General features: G+C 29.4%; 2 protein-coding genes across 2 annotated transcripts; both read left to right on the forward strand.

The window, feature by feature from the left end:
• The first annotated feature begins 1,383 nt into the window (after positions 1-1,383).
• LOC137810109 (ADP,ATP carrier protein 1, mitochondrial-like) lies at positions 1,384-4,376 on the forward strand. Its single transcript, XM_068611278.1, has 4 exons — positions 1,384-1,588; positions 2,172-2,671; positions 3,010-3,381; positions 3,894-4,376. The coding sequence occupies exons 2-4, from the start codon at positions 2,183-2,185 to the stop codon at positions 4,188-4,190; spliced, it is 1,158 nt and encodes a 385-aa protein (XP_068467379.1). The 5' UTR covers positions 1,384-1,588; positions 2,172-2,182; the 3' UTR covers positions 4,191-4,376.
• A 1,982-nt stretch (positions 4,377-6,358) lies between these two features.
• On the forward strand, positions 6,359-12,367 carry LOC137810284 (E3 ubiquitin-protein ligase BIG BROTHER). The gene is made up of 8 exons (XM_068611502.1): positions 6,359-6,486; positions 6,750-6,950; positions 7,830-8,058; positions 8,485-8,522; positions 10,230-10,274; positions 11,059-11,186; positions 11,814-11,922; positions 12,084-12,367. The coding sequence occupies exons 2-8, from the start codon at positions 6,810-6,812 to the stop codon at positions 12,132-12,134; spliced, it is 741 nt and encodes a 246-aa protein (XP_068467603.1). The 5' UTR covers positions 6,359-6,486; positions 6,750-6,809; the 3' UTR covers positions 12,135-12,367.
• The last annotated feature ends 4,983 nt before the right edge of the window (positions 12,368-17,350 follow it).

A 17,350-nucleotide genomic window follows, 5' to 3' on the forward strand; every position in this document is an offset into this window, starting at 1 on the left:
ATAGCTTAACCAGATGTAATAAAAAGATAGCTTAACAAACCAAAATAGATAGATAGGTTAATAATAATAACAATGAAGGGGATTTTCTATAAGTGGAGTAATAATTGAAAATATTCTTATTCTTATTATTATTGCATATATTATCTTAAAAAGAAAATCTTAAAAAATTAAGAAGTTAATTTCCAGTTTTTTATAATTTTAAAGTATAATAGAATATAACTTATTTTAAATCTATTAATTTTTCTTTTTTAATTTATAAATAATTATTACTTTATAAAAAAATAAAAATGTTAAATATTTCATGTATTTACAATAGTAAAACAGAAGTTAACTTGTTTGAAATTTCATCTCTAGTTTGCTTTCTTTTTTATTTAAATGTTCTTATTCTAAATTTTTTTCATTCATTTTATTTTTACTTTGTGATTTTTCAATGTTAGTATTCTTGAATTTTTTCTTGGATTGATTGATATTAATTCATAATTCTTAAAAATAATAAGAATTTTCTCCATCATTTACCTTCTCTAAATATGTAACCAAACTTAACAGTTGAGAACTTAATATTGCTAATATACATGAGTTATCTAATACATATTTTAGGGTCACACTCTTAACATGGATTTCATCATATCTAACCATTTTACTTCAAATGAATTATTGTAATAAACTTTCAACAACACACATGTAGTTCATATGAAATTAAAAATATTTAAGATATGTTGAGATACTCTATAATACAAACCAACTCTCATCTTTTATCAAATGTTAAATTGTCTAAGAATTAATATATATATATATATATATTATAAAAACACTCGTATCACTATCAAATTTTACATCTCTATCTAATTAACAAACAATCATTTGCCATTATATAAAAAAATACTATTAAAGGAAATAATATGAATCTAAGAACTAATATTAATATGATTAAAATATTATTAATTCTAGTATTAATCAGGACAACTTAAAAGATTATTATTTATTTTAGTATTATTAACTTTTTATCAACAGCAAATTTATAAATAATATTTATTGCATCACAATTCTATTATTATTTCAAAGTCAGGAATATTTGACAGATTTCTTATTTAATATTTAAAAAAATCTTTTCCAAATACACTTTTATACCAAATTGTAATTTTAAACCTATTAAAATTGATATTTTATACCATATAATTAAAATAATCTAATTAATTAAAATGTAAAAAATATATAATATATAATATATATATATATATATATATATATATATTTAAAAAAATATAGATATTTCAATAACAAAAACAATACCTAAATAATAAATTAAAATTAAAAAAAATCAATTAAAAAAACAAATAAAGTTCACATGGGAAAATATCAACAAAGTGAGTTGCAGTTTGATGTGTTCAAACTTGGTTATATTCATTGATTCATCATTCCATTTGTTAAGGTCTTCTCTTCTCTCCAACAAACTCGCTCAACCACAAACTTCTCTTTAAAAGTTACTCTTCCACTTTCTCTCCCACTACACTCTTCCTTCTCTCCTTCTTCAATCCAACTTTTCATCTTACAGTTATCTTTTGAACCTTAATATCTTTTGTTTTTTCTTGTAAGTTTTCTCTGACCCTTTGTTTTTTTCTACTGCTTTTCATAAAGTTAATAAATCACTCTGAATACTTAGATTTTTGTATTGTAGAATTGAATCTAATGGGAATGTTTACGTGTATTTGTCCTTTTTTTTTTTTGTTGATCTTTGACATAAGATTGCATCAATAATAAACCTATTTGAAAAGCCTCGATTCTTGTTCGTTCCTGTATATATGGTTTATTTGTTATGTGTTAATGATAGTTCATTTCTATTTCAATTTCTCAATTTTATCTGTGTTGTACATATATGAGTGATTTTGTTCATGTTTTTGTAACTGCTGTGTTTCATTTTATTATGAACAAAGGCAATGATGATAACAACATTTTACCTAGACATTGTTTTTGTTTATAAGCACACAAAGTGGTTAAAGATCTTAAAGTTTACCCTAAGATCATATTTTCAACTTATCATTCATTAAGATTTGTGATTGAATTTACTGTGAATCAAACAACCACCTTTCTTATTTGATTTGTTAGATAATTTGAGGGTGTGTTTCCTTTCTCATGACGAACTTTGGTACTGGTTAATTGTATTGTTTGTTCAGGAAAGACAAGCATGGTTGATCAGGTTCAGCACCCTAGAGTCATTGAGAAAGTTGCAGGCCAGCTACATCTTCGAACTGGTCTTCCACTGTACCACCAGAGGCGATCTTTCGGGAATTACTCCAATGGTGTCTCCTTTGGGAAACACTCGAATGCAGCATTTCAGGTTCCAGTGATGCCAGCATGCAGAGGTGGAATTGATGTCTCTGCTGTTGCAGCAACAGCCTCACCTGTGTTTGTTGCAGCTCCTGCTGAGAAAGGAAACTTCCTCCTTGACTTTCTCATGGGTGGAGTGTCTGCTGCTGTGTCCAAAACTGCTGCTGCCCCCATTGAACGCATCAAGCTCTTGATCCAGAACCAGGATGAGATGATCAAAGCTGGTAGACTCTCTGAGCCCTATAAAGGTATTGGTGAGTGTTTTAGCAGGACAATCAATGAAGAGGGTTTTGGTTCCCTATGGAGAGGTAACACTGCAAATGTCATCCGTTATTTCCCTACTCAGGTAACTCATGTTGCTCCTACCCCTTATGATTAACATGAACTATATATATTACACAACTTTTTACATTGCCAATCAGAAAAGTCATCTTAAAGTAGCTATTGTAGAAGTTAGCAAATTCATTATACATCATCACCCCTTATGATTTCTAAGGATAAAAACATGCACTATATATTATTACACAAGTTTTTGCATTGCCAATCAGTCAGAAAGGTAATCTTAAAGTAGCTATTGTGGAAGTTAGCAAATTTATTATACATCATCATCACACAGTCTGTGATTTGGACGACAGTGTATGGTACTATCAGGTCAATCATTATTGATTCTTTGTACTGTTCTAGGCCCTGAACTTTGCATTCAAGGACTACTTCAAGAGGCTTTTCAATTTCAAGAAGGATAGGGATGGTTACTGGAAATGGTTTGCTGGTAACTTGGCCTCAGGAGGAGCTGCTGGTGCCTCATCCCTCTTTTTTGTCTACTCCCTTGACTATGCTCGTACCCGTCTGGCTAATGATTCCAAGGCTGCAAAGAAGGGTGGAGAAAGGCAATTCAATGGCCTTATTGATGTCTACAAGAAGACATTAGCTTCTGATGGTGTTGCTGGTCTTTACCGTGGCTTCAACATTTCCTGTATTGGAATCATTGTGTATCGTGGCCTCTACTTTGGGATGTATGATTCCCTCAAACCAGTTCTCTTAACAGGCTCTTTGCAGGTTGGTTTCATGCATACCCTTCTTGTTTGTTCTTTTCTGGCTACTCTTATTTGATCAAATGTTTTTTATTTGGACTCACTTGTGTGTCAGAATATATCTTCTTCCTAAATCTATTCATGTTTAAGGTGGGAAGTAGTTACTTTTTCTTCATATAACATGGATAAATGTTGTTTCTTTTTGTTGATCTATTAAAAATGAATTTTGGAATGAAAAGGAACACAAATGCTAAATAGAACTTTATGTATTGGTTAAAAGATTCAAAAATGGAACATTTTAGTTAGGAAATGTCACTAATAAACCAGTATTCTTAACCAATGTTCTTAATCTTAAAACACACAGAGCCAAACAGAAAAGGCCAAGACATAAAATAGATTTAGAACAAGGATAGTTGTGGTTATCATAGTATGTGATCTTTATTTACATTAATGTTTTTTTTGAAACAAAATAAGACTGTGCTAGATAGATTTCATTCATATGCTGACAGCAATTGTCATTTTGTTTGGTGTTTTCAGGATAGCTTCTTTGCTAGCTTTGCTCTTGGATGGCTAATCACCAATGGTGCAGGATTAGCCTCATACCCAATTGATACTGTGAGAAGAAGAATGATGATGACATCTGGTGAAGCTGTGAAGTACAAGAGCTCCATGCATGCATTTACACAAATCCTTCAAAATGAGGGTGCTAAGTCCTTGTTCAAGGGAGCTGGTGCCAACATTCTTCGTGCTGTTGCTGGTGCTGGTGTGCTTGCTGGTTATGACAAATTGCAGGTCATAGTCTTTGGCAAGAAGTATGGCTCTGGTGGAGCTTAATTTCTCACCACTCACTTAGATTAGATGATGGTGAAAAATCACTATTGAGTTTATGATTTGCTCAATGCAATTTTGTCCCTTTTTTATTATTTTGATCAAAATTTGATATTGTTTTTGATTTATTTGAGTGACATGTCACTTTATTATCTATTTTCTTGATGATATTTGAAATACTCTATTATTATATATGTTGTTTTTGATTGATGATTTAGTGTGTGTTGAAGTTAATCTCTTATAATTGAATTGATCATTCTATGAGGTGATAACTAGTTTCTAAATTTGAAGCATAAGAAACAAATGTCAGAAACTTGTTGATAACATCTTTTAAGGAAAACTCCTCTTATCAAATGTTTCCAACAACTTAATCTTTTGTCCTTTTGTCATCTAAATACTTATTGATAAATACATTTAAAAAACCTCACTAATATGTCATCATCAAATCATAGTCATAACTATCCTAAAAAAACTAAATTGTTTAAACATGATTGCTCTATAAAAGGTTAAAAATTAAATTATTATAATATATTTGTTAAACTTTCATTCTTTGTTAATGGTTGTATATTAAAAATTAGTTTAAATATGCTTTTAGTATTTAAAAATATTTTTATATTAAAAATGGTTTATAATCTTTAATGATGAAAATTAATGTTTTTAAAATGTATTTATTTTATTCCTCTAAAATATTTTTGTCACATTTTAAATTTTAGAAGGTGAAAAAAATCACAATGAATTTCCTAATTAATTTATGTACATGTGTATATCAATATAAAATAAAACAATCAAATACAAATTTCATAACTATTTTATCTATCATCACTAAGTTTTTTTAGTTTTCTTGAGTTTTAAATAACAAATTTTAGAATAGATTGAAATGTTGTTTATTTTAAATGTCTTGAAATAGTAGTCTAATTAATTTTAAAGAGAACTATGATAATGCAAAATAGTTGAGCTCTCAACCCTAATGATGTTTATTGTCAGCATATTCTTAAAAAAGACAAATGACACATTCCTAGTCAACAAAAAAATATTTAAAAATGAATAAAAATAAAAATAATTTAACTACGATACGATGATAGGGATGTGGTATGAAAAGTATTCTACAATCAATATCATCCATTTATTGAGCATGATTTTTTTTTTCAATTGAAAATGAAAATGAAAATTAATTATTTGTGGTTTTCCCTATGATTTATAATGCTTACAAAATTTAAATTAAATATTTCATAATTTACCCAAAACTTTTTATAACAAATTAATGAATTTTAAGTATTTAACTCAATTTATGAATAAAAATATTTTAATTGTATTTAAATATAATAATTCACTAACTAAAACATTTATTAATATATGTATATAATTCTAATAATTGTAAGATTTTAGTAACACATTATAAATGGTTAGTAACACATTAAAAAATGGTTAGTAACACATTTCTTTCCTTGTTAATACTTTTTACTTGGAATTCAAAATCATTAAAATTACATAATTTTGTAGAACACAATTCTTATTGCATCACATAATTTTGTGAAATCCCTTTTTAGGAGTTTCATTGAGTTTTCTAATTGTTGGTAAATTATAATTAATAATCAAATTGTGTTAAACTAAATTTTACAAAAAAATAACTATTTTTTTTATATATTATCAAACATTTAGTTAAAAATTATAACAAAATTATATATGATATAAAATAAGTTTAATTATGCATTAATGTAAAATAAGTTTAATTACATATTTGCACATTCAACTATTATTATTTTATAATTTTAATATAATTTTTTATATTATATTGTAACAATATTTATGTATTTTGTCGGCATCTTAACTATAAATACATACTGATTTATCCAAAGAATGATTTGAAAACAAAAATGAAAAACATTTTTTTTGCAAAAATACCAAAACAAAATGTTGTTGTTTTCTTTTTTAGTTTTTTTTTACTTGTTAACATATTGATAAAATGTGTGAAGAAAATGTTGAATGAAAGTAATGACAATTAGTTAATAAAATGTGCTAATATATATATAGTAGATATTTAATAAAAATTTATTCAAGATATTTATTAAAGAAAATAAAAATTTAATAAAAAGTAGATATTTTAATTAATTATATTATTCAACTTTCTCCCAAATGAATCCCAAATAGAATGGGTACAAAAGCTAGAGAACCACATTGCATTGCCATTTGTTACAGAGCATAGAAAACCCTCTCTCTCTCTCTCTCTCTCTCTCTCTTTCTCTCTCTTTCTCTCTCTCTCTGTCTCTCTCTCACTCCTCCAACCATTCTGAATGTGAACAAGGTAATTCAACTCTCCATCTTCCATTCTTCTCTTTGTTTTCCAGAAACACAAACTAAATCTCACCCACACACCAAAATTACAAACATTTATTTTTCAAATTATTTTTTGAGAAAAATTCTGGCCAAACAACCTTGTTTTCTGTCGGATTCGAAGGTTGTCGTTGTGCTATTCTCGATGTAGTTCCCTTTAAGAATTTCCTGCTCGAGGCTGTGTTTGGTGACGTGTAATGTGTTTTTTTTTCTTCTGTTTTGCTTTTTGTGCAGTTGTTGTTGAAGGGTATAGTGTAGGGTGGTGGTGTGTTCTGTTCTTCTTGGAAGTGCAAAATGAATGATGGTAGACAAATGGGGTTGCATTATGTAGACGCAGGGTTTCCTTATGCTGTGAATGAAAACTTCGTGGATTTCTTTCAAGGATTCACTCATGTACCCGTCAATTATGCCTTTGCTGGCTCAATGCCTGATCAGGTTTTTCTTTCTCCTTGGTTTTATTTTGTTTTAAATTTTGGATAAAATATCACGAAATTTAGCTTTATACTTTGTGCGATCTTTGACATTGTGGTTAAATGTGGCTACAATTGGTGGCAATACAGTTAGAGTCCCCCAAAATTTGACCTTGTGGCTGAAATTGTGGTCAGTGACCCTTTTTTAAGCCATGCATATCAGCACTAAAAACTTGTGATTCTGTTAAACTGTTGGGATTAAGAATGTATTAAGTTTTTATAGGGACCAAAATTGAATTTCAAGCTATTTTGGGGGACCATAAACGTGTGATACCCTTTATTCTTATTTTCATGTTGTTTCAGTGTTGCTGGATGATTTAATGGTTTTGGTGGAAATGATTTAGAATCATGCTATCCATCCAGGGATTGCAAATGTGGGTTGTTGTAAGTTTTTATTGAGTTTTATTCTAAATTGAATTTTACTTACTGGAAAATATGGGAGTAAAAGCAGATATTTCAGTTCTTTTGCTGCTATCATTACTGTTGCTACTTAATAGTTAGATACTTAATAGAGTTCACTATGTTTGACATGAAATCATGGGCATTTTATTATTTTTTAAATAATGGGAGTTGGATGGAAGTACAAGAAATAGTGTGAGAATGATAGGTACTTTTTTTTGTTGAATTGCAAAGGGGATAAGTAATGCTACATTTCCAAGTAGCTGTGTCATATACATGTGTGTCTCCCTTTTGACCCATTTAAATACTAAATTTTGAGTTTTTGTCATCTGTGAATGTTTTGAACTTCGCAGAAAATATTCTTTTGTTTTGTTTTATTAACTCAGTTTACTAAGATTCTGTTTTGGTTTGTGACCATAACTATTTAATCTTATATTCTGTCCAGGAAAGTGTCTACTGGTCAATGAACATGAATCCTTATAAGTTTGGATTGTCTGGCCCTGGTAGTACATCTTACTATAGTTCTTATGAGGTAAATGGTCATTTGCCGAGAATGGAGATTGATAGGGCTGAGTGGGAATACCCTTCCACAATTACCTCTGTGGAACCTGCTACAACAGATTCTCCACCAAGAAGAGATGGAGTCACCAGCATTCAGACCATCCCTGAAGAATGTTAGTGAAAATTTTATTTTCTTTTACTGTAAGCAAACTCCTGTGGCCAAGTTGTTGGTTTCTGCAAGTTGGTTGTTGTATTTTATCACTTTTAGGTGCCATGCTATCATCAAATTGGTGTCTGGAGGTAGGGGGGGTGGGGGGTGTTCTAGAGGGGGGAGGGGTTGTCGGGTTGGATGAAACTCATTATTGAAATTACTGTTTTAAATTGCTACTATTCAGAAAAAAAAAACATTAATTTTATGGTAGCATCTTTGTTATTTGGATTTCTTTTTCAAACAGTGTTAATCATCATGCTAACCTTTTAAGTGAAGCTTATTTTTTTTTCCTCGCTTCTGAGTTAAATTGAAACTTCTTTTTTTATTATTTAGGAAATCTATTTGAATCATAGTATGGTATATTAACTCTTTTAAATTTCTTTTGCAGGCAGTCCAAATCATCTTGAGTCCAATAGTAGTAGCCAGGTAGGAAGCTTTCTTATTAACCCAGCCACAATTTTAGACCTTAACTATTTGAATTTTGGTTTAATATTCAATCATTTGTCCTGGTAGGAACACTGGGTCCCCTATGCTTGAAATATGGGAGACATTATTTCAATGATAGTTTGGTGTACATGGCATACTTTAATGATAAATTGTAATCTATCTACTGCACACTTTTTTGGATACTTTAACACTTTATTCAGTTAATGTTGATTAAAATGAATATTACTCAATTTAACTTGGGCCCCTTGGCAAAACTAGTCCATGATTTCAGTTTTGCAATTAATTTGTTTAAATTTTCAACATGTGACAGATAAATCCCTGTAGTTTTAACTTTGGAAAATAGTCTGCCTATACTTTCAATCTGTGACAAACAACAATAACCTTATTTCAGTAGGTGATGAGGTCAACTACATGGATTACACTATGTCATTGGGCTCTCAATGTGACAGACAACCACCCCTCTAATTTTTATTTTAGCAAATAGTTTGCCTAAACTTTAACTTTGTGGCTAGTAATCCTTGTGGGTTTAATTTTGGGAATTACTTACAAGGGCTTATTTATGATAAAGTTGAAAGCTTTACGGGGTCAGTAACCAGCCAAAGTTGTAAACACTGCTATTTGCACAACAGTCACAGTTAAACAGGGTGATTTTCAATTTAACTATAAATTTTTACCATACTTATGTGTGTTAAACTATGTTTTTTCAGCTTGTTAGGCTAGGTTTTTTGGAATGTCTGAGTTATATCTTTATAATGCAATTGCTAGTCATTCTGTTATATCCTTTACGCATGTTATCTGATACAAAACTGAGTCCAAAAGTGCCAAATATGGCAGAACAAAAAAAAAGGAAATGAGATACATATTATTAGAATGCTGAAAATTATAGTAGCACCAGCACACTACAGCCCTCGAGCATATCTCCTGCAGAGAACATAACCTCTCCATAACAAACTATATGATTCCAAGATACCCCAAATCTCCTGCCCATCAGCTAATTGCCAAGCTTTTCCCAAGTCAGTAACTAAATCTCCCTTCCCCTTTTTTCTCTCTCCCAGTTCCCTACTCACCCATTTTCCCTCATCTAAACTTTCCAGACAATAGGCCAATGAGACAAGATGAACAATTCTGCCCATTGTGTCCATGATTTCTTTTGGGTCCTAACATCTTTTACAAAACAGACAAAACAATATTTTTCTAGATTTTTCCAAACAGCATCGAATCTCATGCTTAATGCAAAGCACCAATGCTTGCATTTTCTTCACATGTCGTATCATGTGCATACACAATGGCGTGTTACTTTGGGTACTTATCTAAAACTTATGTACAGATGATACTCAAGGAGGGAATGATATTGGCATAACTGTGACTCATTATTTGGTACCTCATTCTGGAGCTCATTATTTGTGTCAGAATTCAATCCATAAAGATGTTATTTGAATCCTCTAAATTGATTTCATGTGCTACCTTGCAACCTGTTTTCTCATAAGCTTGATCAGACTGGGAGTTATATTATTTAAAAAGAAAGACTTGAAAAAATTTGAGTTGAGATCTCTCTGCATTTCAATTGGTTAATGTTCAAAAGTAGTTAACCCTTCTGTATATTGTTTCCAACTTGTAACTTGATAATCAAAAGCAGCATAAAAATTTATCCCGAAGCCTATAATCCTTGGTGTTGCATTTGTGCAGGTCATATGGCAAGACAATATCGATCCTGATAATATGACTTATGAGGTGTGACACACTAAATGTTTTACATGTAAATGCTGATGTATGCATGTAGTTTCTTACTTTAGAATATTGTTTTGCGTCTTTTAAATCATTGATTATTATATTAGTTATGTTTTACTAAACATCATATTCAATTAATTCATGCTGAGTGAATTTAAAAATTTAAGATATTAACTACTCAGACGGGTAAGCATCCTAAGTAAGCATATTTTCTACATTCTCTGATTTGTTTAGAGATTAGGGATTTTCTTGCAGGTTTTTGCATTTTAAAATTCTAAATGTTCAATATTATTTCTATATGAACCAACTCTCTCAAAAGTTCAAGTTGTTTGGTGAAGATCCGGGAATATAAATACGCTCCAGTCTACTACACGCCATTTAGACACAGATCACCTAGACACTTGGTCATAATAGGAGCCTTGATAGTACCATGTCGAGAACCAACTCAAAAGATTAAGTTGTTAGCCGAAAGCACATGAACATAACAGGTCCAAAGAATGTCAATCAAACAGAAATGATGCTTTTATATGTTATCAATTTTTATTTGAATAATTATTAAGATAAAAAAGGGTGTTGCCCGAAAGATTTTGGACTTTGCATTGCAGAAAGGATCCACTTTGTATATGTCTAATAAAATCTGATGATTGAAGTTAGGCATGGTGGTTTAACTTATTGCTAATTTGTATTTCAATATTTTGAGCTCTCAATTTTATTGGTTTGTTGTTGAATCGAATTTGAATTATAGATCATATGAATCAATAGCCAAATGATATTTTGTAAGTGACAGGAACTACTGGATTTGGGAGAGGCAGTTGGGACTCAGAGCCGAGGTCTTTCACAAGAACTTATTGATATGCTTCCAACCTCGAAGTACAAATTTGGTAGCTTATTCAAAAGAAAAAATTCTGGGAAAAGGTAAACTCCTGTTTCTCAACCATTTTTACAGAATACATGGAAATATGGATGATAAAAATTTGAATGAGCGTCAAACACAATATTATATTGTTGAGGAAAATGAGGTGAATGATAAAAATCAATTGACCTTGTCCATTTTCGATTCTTGATTCGTTTCCTTCCTTCCCCTATACCCTGGGAAATGTAATGGTAGATTATTTCTTGCACTGTGGTTGACAGTACACAATGTTTCGATAGTCATAATTACAACGACTAGAGTTCCTACTTTTAATCCGATTCCCAGAGAATTTGATCCATTATTCTCTAGTTTTATATGTAGAACTACATTGATCATAGAAGTTTGATGTTATTTCCCTTTTCTGGTTCTTAGGACTTCTACCTGCATACTTATGATAGAGAAATAATATCTGTAAAACAAATTACATAACAAATTTTACAACTGAGAAAAGGTTTGAACTGTAATAAATGATGTGATGAAGAGAGATTGGCACAGAACATTGTGTAAAATTGTTGCATGTGTATGTCACATTTCTTTATGATATCAATCTCACCTTTTTCCTGGTTTTAGTCTCCAGCTTTATTTTCTACTTTCAGGATATACTCACAATGAATTTGCTTTCGAAACAGGTGTGTAATTTGTCAGATGACATACAGAAGAGGAGACCAGCAAATGAAATTGCCATGCAGCCATGTGTATCATAGTGAATGCATCACCAAGTGGCTCAGCATTAACAAGGTACACACATTTTTAAATGCACTGTTTTTCTCAAGTTCACTTGAATCCCATGTCTTTACCATTAAGTCAAGGTACACATTTTTGTAATTGCATTGTTCTTCTGAAGTTCACTTGAATCCAATGTCTTTACCATTTGTTGTTCCCATTTGCCTCTTTTTCAGAAATGTCCTGTGTGCAACACTGAGGTTTTTGGCGAGGAATCAACGCATTAGCATCAAGATGGCAAGAGGAATACTTTTTGTCCATTAATTTTTGCTTCTCATCCAACTCTCTCTGTCTCTCTTTCAAGTTTTCATTTCTTACACGTAGGTAGGTGTAATATGAAGAACTATGGCAGCTCTCAATATATGTTTTGTTTACTAGAACAACCTAATGGAGACTCATCTTCTTGTGTTTAATGTGTGATTTTGTGTGTATTCATGCAATATATTCTCTTTTAAGCTTATTGCCCCTTTCTTTGGTATTTGGGTTTGAAAAATCTGCTTCCTAGTCATTGATCAAGATGTGTTGGGATTTGGGAGTAAGAAATCTCATGAGCATGCTTAATGGATTTGAAAAAGGAAATACTTGTGTGGATTGCTCAGAGGGATGTGGAGATTTTAATTTGAGAAACTTCAAAATTCAATTGTGGAAGAATTAACATTGATGGATGTTACTTTTGTGGAGGAAGGAATTAATTTTCAAGTGCTACTACTGTTCTGCTTCTCATTCCTTCAAGGATAATGCCATTATGGTTAAATAATCAAATTCTTATCAGAATTTTTTTGAAAGCTATCATGTTAGACATTATGAAAATGAAACTTAACATCTTAGTTAGACTATTACGAAATTTAACATCTCAGTTACACCATTTAGTTAGACTATTACGAAACTTAACATTTCAGTTACACCGTTTAGTTAGATTGATATCTTAAGTTTCAACAATCTTATTATGTAACATGGTTAGATTTTTTATTTCAATGACTATAAAAAGTTCAAAAATTTGTTTTAAGGTTATAATTATATGATGTATCTCAAACATCAAATGAAATGTTCTTTTATAATTTTTTAATAATATTGCAAGTGAAATTCAATATCCATGTACAATTGCCAAAAAAAAAAACAAAACAAAAATCTTAATGTAAGAGGAATTTAATAATTGTACATGGTATTTGGCTATCTTTATCTGTGGAACCCATGTGTCTTTCTCTCACCATTGATGATAACAAGAATAGATAATAAACCCACACAAAATGCCACTTTACAATTAATGGCCTTGGTCCCCTTATAAATGCATTTAGAGATTGTGTTGAAGATATTAATACATTAATTTGTACATGCTCAACTTTGTCACATAAATGCTAAAATGGAAATAGGGTCAGTGACAGAGAGACTGCATTTAATTGAAATTATATATTATATTATTTTATTTTATATCTTAAAATATTTTTGATTAATTTTAAAACACGAATAATTTATAGTTAAATATATGTGAGACATTTATTATATTAATTGCCATAATGGTTAAAAATAAAAATAGGTAGTTAAACATAAAAATATTTAAAAATAAATAAAATATTATTATTAATTTTTTGAAGTATGATATTTAATTAATAAAATAAATATTAAAAATATGATAATAATTAACATAAAAGTATAATATAAAAAAATTGAAAGAATATTATATATAATGATTTTTTATGTTACACATTTGAGAAGGGTTTTTACATGGAATTATTTATAATTATTGTATAAGAAATGAAGCTACAAAATTTTTGTTTATTCATTTTAGTGAAAGCTTTTAAATTGTAGTTTAAGAATTGGAAAATTTATGTGCACTATGTTAATGATATATAAAATTTTTCTTTACTATTACCTAATGCAATGATATTTTTTTTGTTATACTAATAGAGACATTGCTATAGACATAAAATACCTTGAATGTTTATTATGCGATAAATTATTAAGTAATTTTTTTTAGTGAGTGATTTATGAGAAAAATAATATTATTTATTAAATCAAATCACAGTTTTTGTAAACAAGAAATTCCTTCTTTACTGATTTGTCTTGGATGGAGTCTTAGAATACTACCTTACCATTTCATCACAAATTAGCAATTAGAATATTATCTTGTAATTTTGTCATAAATTAGCTTAAACATTATTTCACTAATCTCCAGTTAATTATGCAATTTATTTTAATATATTTTTATTATATATTATATTTTCATAAGCTTGATTTGTTTAGTTGGTAGACTAAATAAAATTATTTTCAAGGGAGGTTCTTCCTGTCCCTCAACATTTTTCTTCCTACACCCCCTACATTCTTCAAAATACCAAAATTACCCTTTCAGAGTTTTATATAATTTTGGAATAGGGGTTCCGTAAGCAAAAAGTGTTTCTAGAATAGGGTTCCGTAAGAAAAAAAATGTTTCTAGAATAGGGATTCCGTAAGCAAAGAGTTCCAAAATAGGAAATCCAAAAGACCAAAAATCATTCCAGAATATTATTTCCATAATATATTTTTTATTTATTTCTAGATTGGTAAATTCGGAATTAATAAAATGTGTTCCAAAAAAATATGTTTTGGAAATATTTTGGAAAAAGCAATCCGAAAGTCATTTTTAAAAGAGGTAAAACAGTCTTTTTAAAAAATATGGGTGCATGAAATTTTTTTTAAGGTACAAGAAGAAACAACCTATTTTGAATAACTAGACTTACATATTTGGGTTTGGATTTGTAGATCACTCAAAAAAAGTCTCTGCACCTCTATTGTTTCTACTCCTATAGATTGGTGAAAAGACCAAACTACCCATTTGTCGTTGTTGTCTTGCTATTGCTACCACTATTGTCGTTCTTGTCAAAATCACTTTCAATAAAATAATCGTTATCTTGTTATGAAAGTTTTTTTTTATGTTTTTTTTAGACTTTTAACCTCGTCCTTCATTAGTTTGACGATAAGAGGTCATCCTTAGACTCCTGAAAGTGAATATAGCAAAATTGTCAGATTAGATTTCTATTTAGAGTTGGACCATCTTTGTTTTCTTAAGGAATTAGAGCTCTTTGTGAGCGTTCATCCTTCTAATAAGGTAAGGGAAGTTAATTTTATACTTCAATAAAACTCTAGGCTAGAGGATATGGATGTGATAGTGATGTGGTCATAAGTTTCAAAACTATTTTACAAGGTTGTTTTATTGATTGAAATAGATGTTATTTGATGAAAATAATTTAAAGTTTAAACGATTTGAATGATTGTTTGACTGTATATATTGATTTTGAAATTTCTTCTCTAATTATGATTTAAATGAGATGTTTGTATATAAAAATCAAGACAATATAGATTTAAGCAAATTTGCAATGTTTGAGGTGCTCGTAGCCTCAAATTTGCTCAGCGTCATCTTATAGCGCTCAAGCTAATTGGGGAACAACATTTTGGGGTGCTCTCGACCTTAAATTTGTTCAACACTCAGGTGGATTGAGGAGCAACGTTTTGGGATGCTCTCAGCCTCAGATCCGCTTAAGTGCATCTCCATGCGTTCAACACCATTTCCATGCACTTGGGCCATCTTTTAGGGCTCAAGCCATTTTCACAACATTTGGTATTTTCACTCAATTACCCTTTAATCCTTTTCTATAGGTTATGAAATTGAATTAAACCTTTTGAAAATTTATTATTTTGTAAATTATAAATGATTACAACTTTCTAATGCCAATATTTCACATAATTAATGCAACTTATGTGTTTAAAATAAGAAAATTTAACACTTATCAAAATGTAAAGTAAATACTAGTTATATGTTTAATTTAAATGTGAAGTTTTAAAGGATATGTGTTCAGTGTTGATATTTCTAACTATTTTAAAAAGTATAATTTATGCGTGATTGAATGGTTTGTTGAGGAATGAGATGAAATATGAAACATGTGGAAATGTGATCAATACATAGTATTTTAAGAAAAAAAAATAACTGTGTTGAGATTATTAGGATGTGCATTGATTAGAGATTCATTTAGAAGGAGATATGCATGAAGATAATCAGATGATGAGAGTGGAAGGATATTCATATGGCTAAGGATGAGGTTTGAAAAATAACTTGTCAACATGGATCGCGTGGATTAACCCTGTCATACAGGATGAATTGATTCATATGTATATGTGGCTGTATGGATTTCACAACAGGAGTAGTATGACATGTACAAATATCTGAGTCTAAATCAATACATATGTCTTCCGAAAGTAGAGTCAAATGTCTATATGTGGATGCAATGAATTTCTAGCAAAGAGTGGTATTAAACTATATTAGTGGATTTCTGGCATGAGTGGATATAAAACATGAAATATTTATAGACACCTGGTTGTTTTGTATATTTGGAATGAATGAAGAAGTGTGATGATTCATATAGTTGTGATTGGATGATTTATATTTAATTTTTTATTGAAAGTTTTAAAATATCTAGCTTACCCTATTTTCTTGTTGACGTTTACTATGTTTGGTAAAAGGATTTGATACATACATGCAAGTGCATGTTTATTGGACAAGTAACACATGGTTGTTGATGAGTCTAACTACTAGTTTTTAGGGGAAAATAAATGTTGCAAGTGAAATACAAAATGGTTAATATAAATGGATAGTTTTATCTTCATTCAATTACCTTTATTAACAATATCCTTTAAGTTTCTATCATTAACTCAATGTGTATTGTTTTCATCAAAATTATCATTCATAAGTGTGTCCTTCCTAATGTAATGTATTCTTTCACTTTACATGTGAAAGAAGAAGACCACTATACATGTGTATTTTATATAATAATTGATTAACAATTACTATAAACTAGTCACTTCTTCCTTTGCACATGTTGTGGGTGATTTATCTCAATCATTAATAACTACAACTTTATCCATGTTGTGTGTGAAATGAGACCATGATGGATCAATATTTGATGTAAAGTAACTTGTAAATGTAAATAGTTGATGTGTTATTTTTAAAATTTGTATTATTGAAGAAAAATTAAATTAGATTAAAAATGAAAAAAATATTAGTTTCAAATTTGGATGATTTAAATTTGTTTATTTATTTAAGTTTTATAATTTAATTGGGATATTTTGGTTGTGAATCATTTTAATTAGAATTTTATTTTAGAAAACATATTATTGATTTATTTATGATACTAAAATTTGGTTCAAAATGTAAAAATTAAATAATATCTTTATGATCTTTAAAATTGTCTTTATTTGATATTATAATTTTTTATATAAATGGAAAAAATAAAACACAATATTTTAAATATTATATACCGACTAAAAAGAAATAAAAATACCTTAAAGGAAAAGAAAAATCAAATGGAAAATGATAAAAAGATAAAATGCTTGAAGAAAAAAAAAGTCTTCCACTCAATAAAAATAAAATATATAAATAGAAAATATAAAATAAAAACATTATTCTAATAATATA

This window comes from Phaseolus vulgaris, chromosome 11 (genome assembly GCF_000499845.2).
Source record: "Phaseolus vulgaris cultivar G19833 chromosome 11, P. vulgaris v2.0, whole genome shotgun sequence".
Classification (NCBI taxonomy): domain Eukaryota; kingdom Viridiplantae; phylum Streptophyta; class Magnoliopsida; order Fabales; family Fabaceae; genus Phaseolus; species Phaseolus vulgaris.